The following is a 16,254-nucleotide window of genomic DNA, read 5'->3' on the forward strand; positions in this document are numbered from 1 at the left end:
GTTTGAGTTTCAGACAAGCCGTGACATCACCTCCAGCTCTAGGAACTGTCAACATTTTCCACAGGCCTCTGACATTTTACAGACCAAACAATTAACAGATACTGAAAATAATAATTTGTTGCAGCCCTACACCCTAACAGAAACTTAACCACACCACTAACCAGTCAACAACTTGGTTTACCTTGTACTATGGCTTAAGTTGCCTCTGGCTGATGCTGTGGCCAACACCAGAGTGGCTCTTGCTTAGCTGGGATTTCGAGGTTATATTTATCCCGTGCAAACCCCCCCCCCCCCGGGAATGGCAAACAGAAGATCTGATTTCACTGATCTGTCACCCTCCTCACCACTAGCTGCTTGTGCCTGATCAGCTCTACTCAATGACTCACTGCTGTCCTGAACCACACAGAAATGAATACTGATGGCAGTTATCAACATGACTGGATGAATACCTGCGCTTAGCACACAAGTGTACCATAAACTGACAGTTTATTTTAGCTCCTACTTATTTCCTAATAAAAAGATAAGTTCAGTATTTATAGCTTGACACAATTGTTAAAACATCTCTATGACAACAAATTTCAGCAAGTGGCCATTTTTAATTGTGAACACTGGAGCATATAATGAAAGAACAAAAAATTATATATAGCACAGTGAGGAAGATTACTCAATGCAGTTTATACAGAGGGCCATGTAATAATACAGAACTGTTATTTAGTTGGAATGCAAAGTTAAATCAAACTTTCAAAGGGAACAAAATGGTTACACAAACAAATGAAATTATTATGGAAGTCAGGCGATGTAATGTCTTTACAAATTTAAAAGTGATATAGTATTAAATTGAAATGTAACAAAATAGGTGATCAAGTATTAAAAGAAAACAGTTTTGATTATTTAACCAAATTAAACCTAAAATGTAATCGATCTAACAATATTTCAGCCATTCTCAAAGTTCATTACCCTCTCACACACACACTTCAAATTTCAAAATTTCTACTGTGCAACGGTGTCCATTTCACAACTTAGCAGAGCTGTGGCAACTGGAGAAACCAGCTTTTAAGTTATGATTAACAAGACCAAGAATAAACAAAAACAGTCCCCTACATCAGTAATATGGTCTCCGTGGATTATTCTGTGGAGAGAAAAAAGAAACACTTGATTAAAATTGGATATTATGGCAAAGGACACTTGCCCATATTGAGTGAAATCAGCAGCACAGTAAGTGGAAGAGCTAACAAGTGTCAAATTTCTATAGCTAATTATACTATAAATATAATATGTTACCAGTGGATTTGGCCTGAAGCGGTAAGCGAGCATCATCCTCTTCCTAAAAGCATCGTATTCATCGTCACTTTTTGTGAGCTCAGCTGGACGGTCGATTCCTAACCCTGCTCCGTTCATTGCTGTCTGTCCCCTAGAGTAGGACAGCGAGACACACTCAAAATTAGTTTGTACTTTCATGTCTGTCTGAACAATAAAATGGCTGTATTCTGTTTAGCTGTCTCAGTTCCAGGGTCCTGGCATTGTTCATACTGCCTCACTGTCACACTGTCATGACTTACTGGGACACATGAATAGAACAGAACCATTATTAATGTTACTGGTAACAGTTGTGATTTTCCATCCATGACAAGTCTGCTGTGAAAAAGGTCTATTCAGGTGTTAAGATGCACAGTGGCATGCAGTTATCTAGTTGATGAGCTAGACTTGTGAGTCTAGTCAGAGGTATATTGTTCACTTTGTGCAAACAAAACAGATTTCACAGTTCACACAAAACAACTGTTAGTGGAAATAAATGAATTAGTTCTGTTGTGCTGTCCACTGTGCTCTTTGTTTTGTTGACTCGGTCATTATTTTCAGGAGCTAGTCATTTACAAGTGTTCGCAGAGCACCATAATAAAATGTTAACTTTTATACATATATATATATATATATATATATTTTTTTTTTTCATTTACTGCAAGACACAAGTGTCATGCTGGCCGTGCATATTTACATTTTGAATGGGAAGGAAGAATCTGATGCTCCAGTATGATTAGATGTCTTACACTGATGATGGTGGGTTGAGAAAGAAAATAATTAAAGGGACCTCTCTTCAAGTGTAAACCAATACCTTGTGCACAGTGAGATGACCTCTAAAATAAACTTAACTGGGGGAATTTTGATCTACAACATGAATACATTTTTATTTATTAGTTAGAGAATGTGTATATAAGAACAAAGCAAACAATCCATATTGGTGAAAGTCACATCATTACTACAGTGATGTCAGTGTATGGTAAATATAATAAGAATGGATGCTCACTTGTTGACGGGAGCCTTGATTCCCTGTCCTTCACTGCCGAGGCCTTCACCTTCCTTCCAACCCATCTTCATAAGCATTCGGAAACCAAGGTTCTCCACCGTCAACTTAAACTCTTTGTATTCTGAGTAGTCTGGGTCCCGGCCCTCCTGCAAGTCAAGAGGACTACAGTTGCAATATGCACTGAAGAGTTGCACCATGTCACGGTCACATTTTTAATCTTAAAATCTTTGTTTTGATACAACTTTATCTTTGTGTCTACTAGGGGAGTTTGTGAATCCACTTTTAGTTTTAAAAGCAATTTAGTGATAAAGTTATGTAAGGCTTTTCTCTTTAATTTTATTTACTCATACTTAAATGGTTTGTAATTACATCCTTATGTGACTGTTGACTTTCCAATAACTTCCCATGACTCTGGCACTGTTTACAAACTGTGCTGTTTTTCAACTTTGAAACATTTAAAGGGATTTTTAAAAAGTGTGGTTTCTACAACACTGCCAAATGGAGTTAACCAGAGTCTAAAATATACAAGTGGCAATTATAGTCTCCTCCTGGGGATCCCCGAGGAGGAGCTGGAGGACTTTGCTGGGAAAAGGGACGTCTGGGTTGCTGCTGGCTGTTGCCACAGTGCCCCTGACCTGGATAAGCAGCTTGAAAATAAAGGCATGGATGAATGATTATAATCCTGCTTACAAGCATTTAAAATTGACCATAGTTCTACTATATTCTACATAACCAGCACTTGGAGGCTGATTGCCAGCACAAATTACACTTAAAATGAATACAAGTTTTACAGAATTTTCCAGTAGATTTCTTAACAACAAATTCCTAAGAGAATTCTAGTATGAGATAGCTCCATATGCCACACCTATAAAAAACTCTGCATAAAGCCCTTAAAATAATAATTAGAAAGTAATTTAAAAAACTGAATGACCTCTGGGTTGCCTGATCTTAGCTTTCTCCTTTAATTCAAAATCATTGATTCTTTCATCTTTAAGCCGATATTAAGATGGACAATGGACAGAGGCAATCTTAGTAGCTGAAGAACAATAAAATTCATTCTTATTAGGCTGAAGAACAAGTGAATTCAGGAGAAAACTGACCTTGAGTGCCTTGAAGGTCTCCATGAACTTCTCCAGCTCCTCAGGAGGCAGGAAGTCCCCAATAAAGTGTTTCCCTTTACCCATTTCTGTCAGAGATTCTGCCCACTCTGTAAAAGTACAGACAAAAAGTTTTTTACAGCAAGGTTCTAGGTAACCACCTTGATAAAAACTGGCATCAACTGCTGCTAGTGTTAGTTATCATGAATAATTCTCCATAGACGGCCTTACCACGCGTCTTCTCCATTTCCATCTTTCGAAGACGATGCTCCCAGGTGCCTGCCTGCTGGTCTACTTCTTCATCGCTGTCGTATTCATGTTGATGGTCTCTTATGGCCTTCTCCCACATCACCTGCATTTCTGCCATGGCACGCTTGTGCTTCATGATCATGTCATACATCTCTTGCATCTACAGAGTGTTTGAGGAAACATCATACATGCACAGTGAGTAACACAGGGATTAATAATGTTGACTTTAAGGTGTGAAAGTCATCAAAGTGATTTTTTACTGTTCTAAAGGACAGATTAAATTGATATCAGACAAAGAGAAAAAAGGCAGGTGGAGTTAAGGTATAGTTAAAAATGCACAATCCTAATTTTCATGCAATAAATACACTCAGTTGGCATTTTCCTACCTCTTGTTGTTCTTTGAGTTGTCTCTTCTGGTCCTCTGATAGTTCTGTCACTCCAACGAGACCAAGAGGCTTTCCCTTCTTATAACCAAGACCTCTCAGCTCCTGGGCTGGAACATCAAAGACAAATATTAATTATCTAATGGATCAGCTGATAGTGGGGAAAAAAAAGCAATTTGTGTGGCAAATGTACAACACAAGTTCATGTACCAGAGAGAGAGGGTGTGTTGGGGTCTGGAACATTAATCTCCGGAGGAACAATGACGGGAGGAATGGGCAAGTCAACTTTGTCATCCTCAGATCCCCATCTGCTCTTCCTCTTCCGTTTACCGGGTGGGGTGTCTGACTCTTGAGAGTGGGGTAGAGATGTTGGGTTCAATGTTGGAGGGATTCCTGGAAATGGTGGAACAGCTGGTCGCTGAACATCTGTCCTGAACTCTGTTGCAGGAGGTGAGGAGCTCTGGGGGATGGCAGCACGATACTCCTGAACTTTGTCTTTGTAGAAGTGGTAAGCTGGACTTTGGTAATCATATAAAAAACTGTTGGAAGGACAGTATACATTTTGTGTGAGGTCAAAAACAGCCAAAGTAAAACCAGGCTTAAGACAAAAAAAACACAAGACGTCATGATTAAAAACACAGTCACATATACAGTGACTGACCTGAAGGCAGGGTTGTCTCGGTTGCGTTCAGCAGCGATGGCTTCCACCTCGGGGCCACCCTCCGCCACAAACCTGGCCAGCTTCTCAGCCACCTGCTGGGTTTCCGCGTCCACTGGGGGGGAGACTTTAAGCAGCCTATCAGTACTGGGACTCAATTCACACTCTACTACTGTACCGTACTCAACTGGCCCTCATACACCACCAGTCTAGAGCCAATAGGGGATAAGAAGAGGAAGGAGGAGCAAGGGGGACAGGGGTGGTGAATGGGGAACTGTATGGATGTGAGGCTTTTACTGTAGCAAATGAATAACAAATAAAGCCCAGAGAGGCTCCACTACACACAGTACACTGTCAGATTTGTAATGTTGTGCACAATTAAAGATTAGAACCTTTACTTGATCTTTTGAATCTTAATATGATCCAATTAGGCACAACTTAGGAGTGAGCAATGTGGACAAATCAATAATCTCTCTCACAATTTACTAGTTAAAGAGCAGTACTCTTTTTGCAGCTTTCAAAGTGCAAACCAAAAACAAGCATGGCTTATTAAAACATATGAGAAACAGTGAAGAGCCACAGTCTAAAATAAGAAGCAGTTTGATGATGAACCAGAATCAGATTAGAACCCTGACTAGAAGTTATTTTTGTACGATGATGTGGTCTTGAAAGCCAATGTGCAGAAGTTTGTTTCTTCCTTTTTTAAAATGCAACTCAACACTTACGAATAACAGTTTCACACAAGACAGAGACCTCAAAAAAGAATTGCATTGGTATGTTACTGCATTATGGTATATACATATACATATACATATATACTGCTATTGAGAAATGTCAGTTTGCTTCTGTCCGGGTCATCTTAACTGGACAGTCAAGATCTCTATTATGGTAATGTACTTGAGAGGGAATGTTTAAAGTTAAGTGCACTGGCTTCAAAAGAAATGTATACACATGAATTAAAGGTTATTAGAACCATCATTAGAATAATAATCACCATCATGTCTGTGGATGTCCTTGTGAGGTCATATTGTGGTAACTGGAAACTATATGTACGATGTTATACTGACACACTGTCCACCCCAATGCAGTTATATTCTTGTATTTCTGAGAGAACAGGTAAAAGAGAGAAAACAGAGACAGAGGATGAGAGGAGGTAATCTTACCATTATCTGATGTATTCTCAGGTTTTAGCAAATCCCTTCTCAATTCTGCAACTCTGTTTTTGTAGTAGAGATACTCCATGCTGCTCTTATCATATAAAAATCTGAAAGGCAAGGTGGCCACAGTTAATTTCGAAAATACTGCACGAGTAAAATAAATTAATAAGCTACAATGTCCTTCAGACTTACGAGAAAACAGGATTGTCTCTGTAGTCCTCCTTGGCCTTTTTCTCCAGTTCAGGTCCCCCCTCTGCCACAAAAGATGCCATCTTGTCGATAATGAGTCTGGTGTCTGAATCCTCTGGGGGAGAGACTTTAAGCAGGCTATGAGTACATTTACTCTAAGGGCATTTATGACAAAATGCCAGTCACAAGGTAACTGTACCACTGGAGTACGCAGAAGATGAACTGAAATGTCCAAGCCATGGAGATGTCCAGAGAAACACTGAAAAACAGGCCTTGAATTACCTTTCATCTCTAGGAATTTGGAGTAATCAGCATCTTCTTCCTCGTCGTCATCTGGAGAGCAAAACACACTTGGCCTCTGGCTGAGAACAGGATTCTTCTTGGACTGTGAGTAGCTCTTGAACTGACTGAGCATGCTACTGACTCCAAGGCCAGGCCGCTTCCCAACAAGAATGCTCTTTTTGTGAAGTGCGTTTCCGCCTGGTGACGTTGAAGGAGTTTTGGTTTCACTCATGGAACCTAGAAAGAATAAACGGACCACATAGCACTGGCCTTCAGATAAATGCCATTCTTATTTCTGCTACCATTGCTAACTGCTCTTCCTCAACCAGAACAACTGGCAAGTAATCAATACCAGCAAGGTAAGGCAATGTTCGTGGTCCTGTCATGGCATTCTCCCATGTTTCCCCTGGGGAGGATGCCCTCTTAAAGAGCCTCAACCTCCCACACACTGTGCAGCTTTCAGGGACATCTTTATCAGCTATGTAGACAAGCCTACTACTGTTTTTCTATGTTCCAGTGTCCCTGTTACTGTGCAAAAACTCTGTATTTCACTTTATGGCAACACAGTAATTTATTACTTGTAATAAGGACATGACCAAAACTAGATTGCAGTCTTTTGGTCAAAAATATGAAGATGAACATACAAACCTGGCACGCTGTTGGATTTCTCTTTCTGCATCTTCATGAACTGTTGTAAGAAGCTTCCATCGTTTGCAAACTTGTTTGAGGAGGCTCCTTGAAGACTAGGAGAACCACTGGGGTCAGAGTGGAAAAAAGCACAGCACATTCACTTTCTTACATGTTTGAATCAATGTTAATGAAAAACAAAGCACAACCATCCTGAATTACAACACAGATTGATAGTATCACAGATGCTGTAATAGTATTATAGAATAAATCCCATTTATTTATTGTCAACATATCTGCTTTAAGTGAGAGCTCGTGAGTTTATACCTTGGAGGCAGGGGCTTGCTAGTGGTTTGCGCATTAATTTTAGCTTGCTCTGCCATTCTAGCCTCAATCTCTTTCTTCTTCTGAGCTATGAGCTTCTCTTGACGGAGAATATTCATGTTCATCTTGTTTTTCTGGGGCTGGGCAGGCTTGGTCTTCCACCCCCCTCGTCCTGAACAAAGATAAAAAGGGAAAATCCACTCATAAACAAATAATAAAGCAAAGCAGATCAATACAATACCATTTTGTGTAGTATAACTTTGCCATGTAAGTAGCCATTGCAGACTGATGAACAAGAAAGCTTCTCTATATCAAACAACAAAAGAAACTGATTTAAACATATGTTAAAAAGATACAGTAATTACATGTAATTAAAACGGACTGCAGATATTGTTAAAGACTGCTATATTTGAGTTCTGTTCATATAATGCACATTGTCATATTTGATAACTATCTGGTTTAGCTAACGCCAGCTAACTCTGCTGACGCTGTTTACGCCAGCCAGCGGCTACATTAGCCAATTGACGTTTACGGCTAACCTGGCTAACTTACGCGTTCACTAAAGGCAGCGGCTTTATATTTAGTATAAGCATCTCTCAGATTTACTCTAAAGATTTACCTGCATCGCTCGACTCCATGGCCGCAGCAAGAGGACGAATATACTTCGAAAATAACGCTCACTGACTACAAAAAGCCCCTCGCTGCTACCGTGTAGCTGACTTGGAAGCAGAGTCCGCTAGAAAAATCTGACCTAAGACTTCCGGTTGTTGTTTGTCCAGAATAAAAGTACTGTCTCTGTCCACTATGTCTCTGCCCATACACCGTATGATCTCTTAAAGTCTACAAGACCCCACACTAAACCTGTACTTTCTTGCACAAAAATTAAGCAATAATCAGTCTGTACCAGAACTTTAAATTTTTGGTGAAAATAAAATAACGTGACCCTCTCAGATTCATACTGTAAATTCACTGAGCTCCCTCAAGGTCCTGGAATTACCTCCTATATGTTTGCTATACCGAGTAAGGTATAGCAAACATATATGTAAATAGAGCAGGGCAATTCATAAATGAATATGATATATGTCATTACAGATGTGCCTAATAAACTGATAAAAATGTTTAATTGATTGTAAAGTGTCTGGTTTAATTTGTATTGCGCAGGATAATACCATATTAAGTATTTTTTTTCTCTTATAACGTCTCTGATACTACTTCTGTTCGGCATAAAATGTGATGTGAACGATTTAAAAATGAAATAAATAAAATTATGATAAAGCAAAATAATGTAAATCATTCATTTTAGGTCCAATCATGGGTGTTGATTGAGTAAATTTTTACTTAGACTTTTGCGCTTTTATGTCGAAGGAAACGTTAAACCGGAACTTCTCTTCTCAGTAATTTTGTGTTGCTGCTATGGTAATGCTACGTAGGAGCTGGTACGTTTCCGTTTTCATCGCGTCTTTCCCATTGCAAAAGTCAGGTCTTGTTGTCCCTTCTTGCTATCCGTCCGTACCGTACGAATTGGTCTCCTGCTTAGAAATGGCTGAAGCTCCCCCACGGCCCTGCCGGTTTTTTTGTCACCGGTGTTCAGCAGAGATAAGTCCGCGTTTACCGGTAAGGACCCAAGAGACACAGTTGCCGACTTGAGGAACGAGAAATAGTATTTGTTCTTGTTGTGGTTTTATGTGTGTATGTGTGTTTGTGGCGCACAGCCAGTCACGTCGACTGACTGCTGCTGCTCAGCTACGCTAGTTAGCACCAATGCTCCAGAGTGACAGTGAAGTGGTAGTAATTAACTTGGCGGGGTCGCTCACACCATGATCTTGTGATTTAGAGGTATAATCTCACCTATATGTCAGTATACTGAATAGCAGCCAGGTACAGCTCATGCTAACAGTTTGACAGGTGTCATAGTGATGGCGTTTAACATCGACGAGCTAGCTAACAGGAGAAAGCGTTGGTTCGCTGTTCAGCCAGATTTCAATTCTGCCAGCTTTTGGTTTTGATTTAATAATGTTCAGTCAGCTGATATAAAACCTCTACAGAGAAATTTTATTTCCCACCCGGATCGCTTGTTAGCTTATTGTGGTTGTACCGCAAGGAGAAGTAAGACTTGCACAATATAATTAAAATCAAAAGCCAGTCTGAGTTTAAAGTTCCTAGTGTTGTGACAACAGCCTGCCCGCCTGCCACCACAGTCTGTTGTCAAGCTATTTATGGGGAAGCTTCTTGAATGTTACAGTAACAATTACTTTATAAACAGGCAGTGAGCCAGCTGCTTACATGTGACAGGGTACTCCCCGGAGATCATATTTACTAACTGGAAATGGTTACAGTGAGTTATTCATAGTATGTGACATTTGTTAACTCTAAAGCTGGCTTATTGTACTGGAAATCAGACATCTGTGATGATATTATTAATTACAGTTACGCTTCACATCAATACTAGCATAGTCTACGCTTCACAGAGACATATTAGTAGAACAGTGTGTTACTTACTACTTTATTAGGTACACCTTCACCTAGTCAAAACTAGTGTAGTCTGATACAACATAATGAGAGGGTTATAATTTTAACCTTTGGTTGACACTTTTTAAAGTGTTTAAGGTTATTTAGGAGGGTGTAGTTCGTGGTGCGGTTGTTGTATTACATATTCTGTTTGTACTGTTTTGTTCACCGTGTTTGTATTTTTTCAGTGCTGACTAAATATTAAGAGCACTTCTCGGTATAACTCTCTATAATTGTGTAGAAGTGTTAAATTGACACCTGTCTAACATTCTAACTGAAACTTTACAACCCTCAGAGGGGTAGGATTTTATGCTATTGAATTGGACCACATCAGTTTTACCTAGGTGTACCTAATTAATTGACAGCTGTATATATGTTAGTCAACATGCATACATACTAGATATTGTCATTTATTTCACTGTAGGACTACACCTGTCCACGCTGTGAATCTGGCTTCATTGAGGAATTGCCTGAGGAAAGAAGGTATAGAAGATATTTGTGTGTCTCATTTATTTTTCTTAATTTGATATTTAAGTGGATTTCTGAGTCTTAGCTTTTTGGTTTCCTCTCCACTGCTTTCCTGCAGTACTGAAAATGGGTCCGCATCCACATCCTCCACCAGTGATCAGAGCCGCTCAGCCTTTGAGGTCAGTGGGACTCACAAACTCAGCTTGTGCAGGAAAACATTTTGCACATTGCACCATTATTTGACATTGCTTCTGTCTTTCCTACCAGAACATGGATCACCAACATTTATTCACATTTCCCTCTGGGTATGGCCCCTTCGCACTCGGGATCTTTGATGAAAACTTTGACCTTCGAACGCGGCTACCCACAGAGGACAACCGAGAGACAGAAAACAGGAGAGAACGGGAAATGGCCTCACGGCAACGATACAGTGCGCGGCAACCGCGGGGTCGACATGTTCCTCGACGACAGGGTACGCGCCATGAAGGAGTGCCCACATTAGAGGGGTGAGACATTTTCAGCAGTAGAGTGTGTGTGGGAGGCTGGTGTGGGACACAAAGGTACCGGTAAAAAATCAGCTTCTCTTGTGTGAGTAATGCGTGCTGCTCATGTTATAGCAGAGAGTACTTAAGCAATATTCTTTCCATTTTTGTGACATAAAGTGACTTAATGTGTTAAGATAGATTTAAACATAATAAGTGGATCTAATAAGTGGATAGTGGATATCCGCTATTACCATTTTAATAGCAAAGACAATCTCCTCCTCTAAAACATAAACTCCTATAAAACAACAAATATCTAGTACTACTATCTGTATTAAGTAGCAACATATTTCTGTGGCTATAAAATTATAAATATGTACAGATTTTTTCCATGTGTGAGAAGATGAATTTCTTGGTTTGATTCAGCAAGTGTGAAAATTCATTTTTTGTGCTATTTTTTTCCTGATATAGAATCATCCAGCAGCTAGTAAATGGAATCATAGCACCTACAGCCATGCCAAATATTGGGATGGGACCATGGTAAGTGAAAGAAAATGTGATGCATGTTTGTTTTGTTGTGTCATGTCAGTGAGCTGAAAAAAGAAGACCGTTTTTAACACCCGTTCTTGTTTTCTGATGACCTTTTTGTTTTGCAGGGGCATGCTACATTCCAATCCAATGGACTATGCCTGGGGCGCCAATGGACTTGATGCCATCATTACACAGGTGCAAAAAGTGTTCCTCGTTAACTTTACCCTGGAAATAAAACTATATATGAATTAGGCAGATACAGTGCACCAAGAGCTTTTTCAGTAGGGTCCCAGAAATGAATAATTCATGATTATGATATTTACATTTATTTTATAGCAATATAATGATACTAGGCTGCATATCCCTGACTATGGCCTCTATGTTTTAAGGAAGTGGTGTTTTCTCAGAGTTCAGTACACAGAAAGTATTCAGTTGGCAATAAACAAAGTGCACTTTTTAAAAAACAGAATGTACCTCTGTAGCTGGCAGATCAGAATTTGTGAGGATTATTTCTTTTTAATTAGACATATAGTTTATGTACATATTTGAAGAGATTGTCTTAAAAGAGTTACAGAACAATGTTATTCACACACACATGATCTTAGCCGTTAAATGTGATTCTACTCTTTTTCACGTGTAGTTATTGAACCAGTTTGAAAACACAGGTCCACCTCCCGCAGACAGAGAGAGGATAAAGAGTTTACCCACCATCTCCATCACAGAGGAACATGTTGGTAAGTCCCTTCATGTCTGTCTGGCTCTCACTCATTTCTTTTATCCATTTCAGTTATCTATCAGAACAGATCAGAAGTGATCTCTTTTTGAAATCACAGTTTTCCTCATCTAAGCACACCAAATAAAAAAACACAATCCCATTTCCTAGGATATTAGGACAGTTCAATAACAGTATTTTTTCTGTAACAAGAAGGCTGCTAACAAATAATCACAATCTGAACATGTCTTTTTTCTGTTTGGTCGTCAGTTTTCTATCATCACAGTCTTAACTTTAAATCATGGTGTTGTTGGTGGTTGTGAAGTGAAGCATTGAATTTGACCTTACACTGCATAACATGGCTTTAACTGCTTTAACTCAAATAAACAGAATCAGTGTGTTCACAATTGTCCATGCAGCTGATGCATGTGACTGAAGGGCTCGCTCTCTCTCTCTCTCACACACACACACACACAGATGGTATTGTTGTTTTCTGTTTTTGCAGGTGCTGGTTTAGAGTGTCCTGTGTGCAAAGAGGACTACAGCGTTGAGGAGAGTGTTAGACAACTACCATGCAATCATTTGTTTCACAATGACTGTATAGTACCATGGCTGGAGCAGGTATGTATATCCAACAATTATGTCTCAAATATATCTGCCTGATTACCATCAGTTCCACCAAACTGAATAGCTGTATAGAGCTGGAGTTGTTTATTATAACCTATTGTGTATTGTTAAAACACTGGACACTTTTCCTCACACACTGCAAAACAACAGCAGTTTTAGGTGAGAGTATCGGTAGGATGATGACGGTAAATAAGTGAGCAAAAAGAAAAGCAGTGACACATAAAACTGTGGTATAGGTAACTAGAAGAACTTGATGTTGTTTTATATTAATCAAACACAATTAAAGAGTGGTTATTTGTTGACTTACACCTTGTATAGCTGCATCACTCTTGAGATGGCGTCCCCATTCTTAACCCCACCCTCTAACCTCTGATTGGTTAATTCTTGCTCTAACTGGGGGAAACAGCTTTCACCAAACGTTTGTGAACTGCTGAACAAATCTTAGAAAAGGGTGGGAAGTCAGTGGTCTAGAACCAGACTAGTATTCGGCTGTCAGTCAGATGTGAACTTACTAGATTGGGACTCTGTATTTGAGCACACTTGGTACTGAATGATTCAAACTGGGGGCAGAGAAAAAGTTGACCAGGTCATTTCTTACATCCGTGCTACATCTGTAGCACATTTGGATACCACTGATTGTCCAGAACGAAACAGTCGTCTGACTTTGTTGATGTGTTGATGGTGAACAAACTGAGGACTCCTGTTCATCCTTGTTTATCCCATAGCACGATACGTGTCCTGTGTGCAGGAAGAGTCTTAGTGGACAGAACACAGCCACAGATCCACCAGGGTTATCAGGAATGAACTTCTCTCCCTCCTCCTCCTCCTCTTCCTCCCCGAGTTCACCTAGCAATGAGAATGCTGCCAGCAACTCATAGATTTTCACAGTCACCACCGCCACCTCATATCTGAAAACCTCACACCCAACTGAGACCCAACAGCTCCTCTCTACAGCTGAGACCAGGACAGTCGTCTGTCTCAATTCTAGGGGGCGATATGAGTCGAGGTGAACTCTGAATATGTTGCAGACTATTAGTCATCATCCCCTCCACCCTCCCACCCCACGCTGAACGAACACCGGGTCCAGCTCCTGCTGCTATTCTTACTGAGCGTTTGAGGAGGTGGGACTGGGCAGTGTTGAAAGAGGATCCAGAAAGGCTGTGAATAATAATAATAATAACAACAACAACAACAACAACAACAATAATAATAATAATGATAATAATAATAATAATAATAATAATAATAATAATAAAAGTGGGAGTGTGACCAGAACTGGGACAGAGCTTGAGCCAGAGTGGACTGCTTTTTGACAGAGACATGTCTTTGCCACGAGGCTGGGACACATTTTATATTTAAAAGACAAAATGTTCTTTTTTAAAAACATTGCCTGTGGTGGTGCAGAGTCCATAGATGTGTAGATAGAGAATTCATTTTGAACTGTCAGCCGCTGTACAGCTAATGGATCAAACTAAAACCTTGTGGAAAGGAAACTGAGTGTATGCATCTAATTTTTATTTATTTGCACCTTTTGTTTTTTTTATTTTGCACAAAATTCTGTCTGATGTTGAGAATGTGAATTTGGTTAAACTACTGAACAAAACCTTTTTTTTTTTTTTTCATTTTTGCATTGAAAAAGTCTTGTTTTTGTTATTTTGCGCTTGATCCAGTGTATTTGGTGTATCTTGACAAGGTAAAGATCCTCACAGCTCAACAGTGGACACATTTTTATTCCTCAAGTGAAAAATTTCACAAACCTACTTATTTATTGAACCCTTGCCCAAGACAGACATGGAGCAATGTTAAAGAAAAAAAAAACATTAAAAAAGGCATGGGATCATCTTACCTCTAAGGAACTGGCCAAATGTGTTTCACGAAACAAGTGTTTATTATTTTATTTACTGATTTTTCGTACAATCACAATAAAGTGCTAAAACAAATGAATTTGAAAGTTTCCACTGTAATGTGCTGTTTCAAAATGTTATCCTCCTGGTACGGTTTGACTTTACACACTTGATAATATGAAATAATACTGATCAAACCTCAACTGTTTTTAATCAAGAGACCACAGTTTAACAGAGGGAGGATAAATGTGAACACATAAAATGCATGTTCTTGTCATCAGGATTGTCTCTTATGAGGTTATCTTTGCTTTACATTCACATGCCAACCATGTAATGGTTTCTGAAAGGTTTGTGTTTTTTGTTTTTTTTTTTTCAAATTGACCCTGTGATATTTGAAAATGTTTAATGAAAGGTAATCGATAATGGAGTAAAGTTTGCAGCAGGGACATGGTTCCCAGCTCCTCTTAGTTACAAATATAAAATGCTTGCACAAGTGTTCACCCCCTTTAACAGGAAAAAGAACACCGTGAAAAAGAACACTTAATGAAAAGCAAAGGTCAGGAGGCAGATACAAGACAATCCCTTACTCACATATAATATTTTACAGGCATTTGATTTTTGTTGATAAAATTGGTCAAATGTCTTCAAGTTCCTCCTTGAAAGTAAACAGCGTGCCATCCTTTCATTTGCATGATCAAAGTGCAACAAAGATGTATTTGTCAGACATTCACAGTGAGCCCAGGTTTTTTTTTTTTTTAAATATATGTTTTTATTTTAAAGCAAATTTTAACAAGCAGATTGTGGCTGAGTCACCAGACCAGTGACCTTTTCATATTCAGACCAACAGAAATAAGAAATTAAATATATATTCCTGAAGCTTCCAAAGTTGCCAATGCAAATAGATGTGGTGCTGCCAACAACTGCAAATTGAAAAGGCTGTCAGGCTGACTTACTGTTCATGTCCTTGACAAAACACAGGCTCTGGTGGAGAAATGCCACCTTCACTTGTTGTCAAACTGCAGGAAGGACGTGCAGATTATGTGGTTACTTATTTTCCTTCAGGACATTTGTGTGTCTGGTGCTCCACACCAGTAAAATCATCACTTAATCTTCCCTATGTAGGTTAACACTGCTCATTTTGATTAATGGATATACCTTATTAGTAGGTGGTTTCTGCTCCTGTGTGGTACTGTAACATGTTTCTGGGCCACTCATATCACTATCACTTTCCCACTTAACTGGTGTTTGTTCAATGCTTCTTTTATTTTTAATTGCTATTTCAGTGCATCGCTGTGTCTTTTCAGTCTCTGTCATGTGTTGGAAATAGTTTGAGTGTCACTGCTGCATCACCTTCCACCAGGAAATTAAACTGAACCTTGGTGCAGCTGCGTAGTTTGGACTAATGAAGCAGAGGGAGGATGGCTGGGAGAGGGAGACAAAGAGAGAGACGAGGGGAGGGGCGAAGAGACAGATGACGCTCATGACTTCCCAGCACTGATGTCAAAAGGTAAGAAATCTGCAGCGAGAAGATTCGAAACTAACTTGAAGTTGAATTTTTATGAGGTTTCTCAGGAAATGTTTGTATGTTGCAGGGATGGTGCGTAAATTCGTTGCCTGGCACCAGCTCCACAGTCACATTGCTGTAGCTACGTAGGCCCGCTGTAGGTGCATGTATGTAAACTATCCTGTACATACCTAACCAAAATTAGATACAACCAAAACTAGATCAAAGAAAATAGGTTAGCTACTTAATCTCTCCTCTGGTGACAGAGCACTCGATTATCGTGGCCCATATCTTCAGTGTGTAGGGATGA

At 39.5% G+C, this 16,254-nt stretch overlaps 3 protein-coding genes across 3 annotated transcripts in view; 2 read left to right on the forward strand and 1 right to left on the reverse strand.

Moving 5' to 3' along the window:
• Positions 1 to 576: 576 nt before the first annotated feature.
• Positions 577 to 8,042, reverse strand: sugp1 (SURP and G patch domain containing 1). The gene is made up of 14 exons (XM_018676911.2): positions 7,888 to 8,042; positions 7,272 to 7,440; positions 6,966 to 7,072; positions 6,318 to 6,554; positions 6,039 to 6,162; positions 5,853 to 5,953; positions 4,693 to 4,816; positions 4,242 to 4,570; positions 4,035 to 4,141; positions 3,631 to 3,808; positions 3,403 to 3,509; positions 2,303 to 2,448; positions 1,282 to 1,411; positions 577 to 1,129 (listed from the first exon to the last, which is right to left on the reverse strand). Exons 1-14 carry the CDS (start codon positions 7,904 to 7,906, stop codon positions 1,103 to 1,105), a joined length of 1,905 nt encoding a protein of 634 aa, XP_018532427.1. The 5' UTR covers positions 7,907 to 8,042; the 3' UTR covers positions 577 to 1,102.
• A 604-nt stretch (positions 8,043 to 8,646) lies between these two features.
• On the forward strand, positions 8,647 to 14,540 carry LOC108883585 (E3 ubiquitin-protein ligase RNF126). The gene is made up of 9 exons (XM_018676917.2): positions 8,647 to 8,882; positions 10,201 to 10,259; positions 10,363 to 10,423; positions 10,512 to 10,750; positions 11,198 to 11,266; positions 11,383 to 11,452; positions 11,898 to 11,991; positions 12,475 to 12,590; positions 13,322 to 14,540. Exons 1-9 carry the CDS (start codon positions 8,682 to 8,684, stop codon positions 13,472 to 13,474), a joined length of 1,062 nt encoding a protein of 353 aa, XP_018532433.1. The 5' UTR covers positions 8,647 to 8,681; the 3' UTR covers positions 13,475 to 14,540.
• Positions 14,541 to 14,684: 144 nt separating this feature from the next.
• LOC108883584 (potassium/sodium hyperpolarization-activated cyclic nucleotide-gated channel 2) overlaps positions 14,685 to 16,254 on the forward strand; it is a 28,925-nt gene continuing 27,355 nt past the window's right edge. Inside the window, exon 1 of the mRNA XM_018676916.2 lies at positions 14,685 to 15,947. The gene's annotated coding sequence lies outside the window, so the exon portion shown is untranslated. The remainder of the gene's footprint in view (positions 15,948 to 16,254) is intronic.

Source organism: Lates calcarifer, linkage group LG4, assembly GCF_001640805.2.
Source record: "Lates calcarifer isolate ASB-BC8 linkage group LG4, TLL_Latcal_v3, whole genome shotgun sequence".
NCBI classification, from domain to species: domain Eukaryota; kingdom Metazoa; phylum Chordata; class Actinopteri; family Centropomidae; genus Lates; species Lates calcarifer.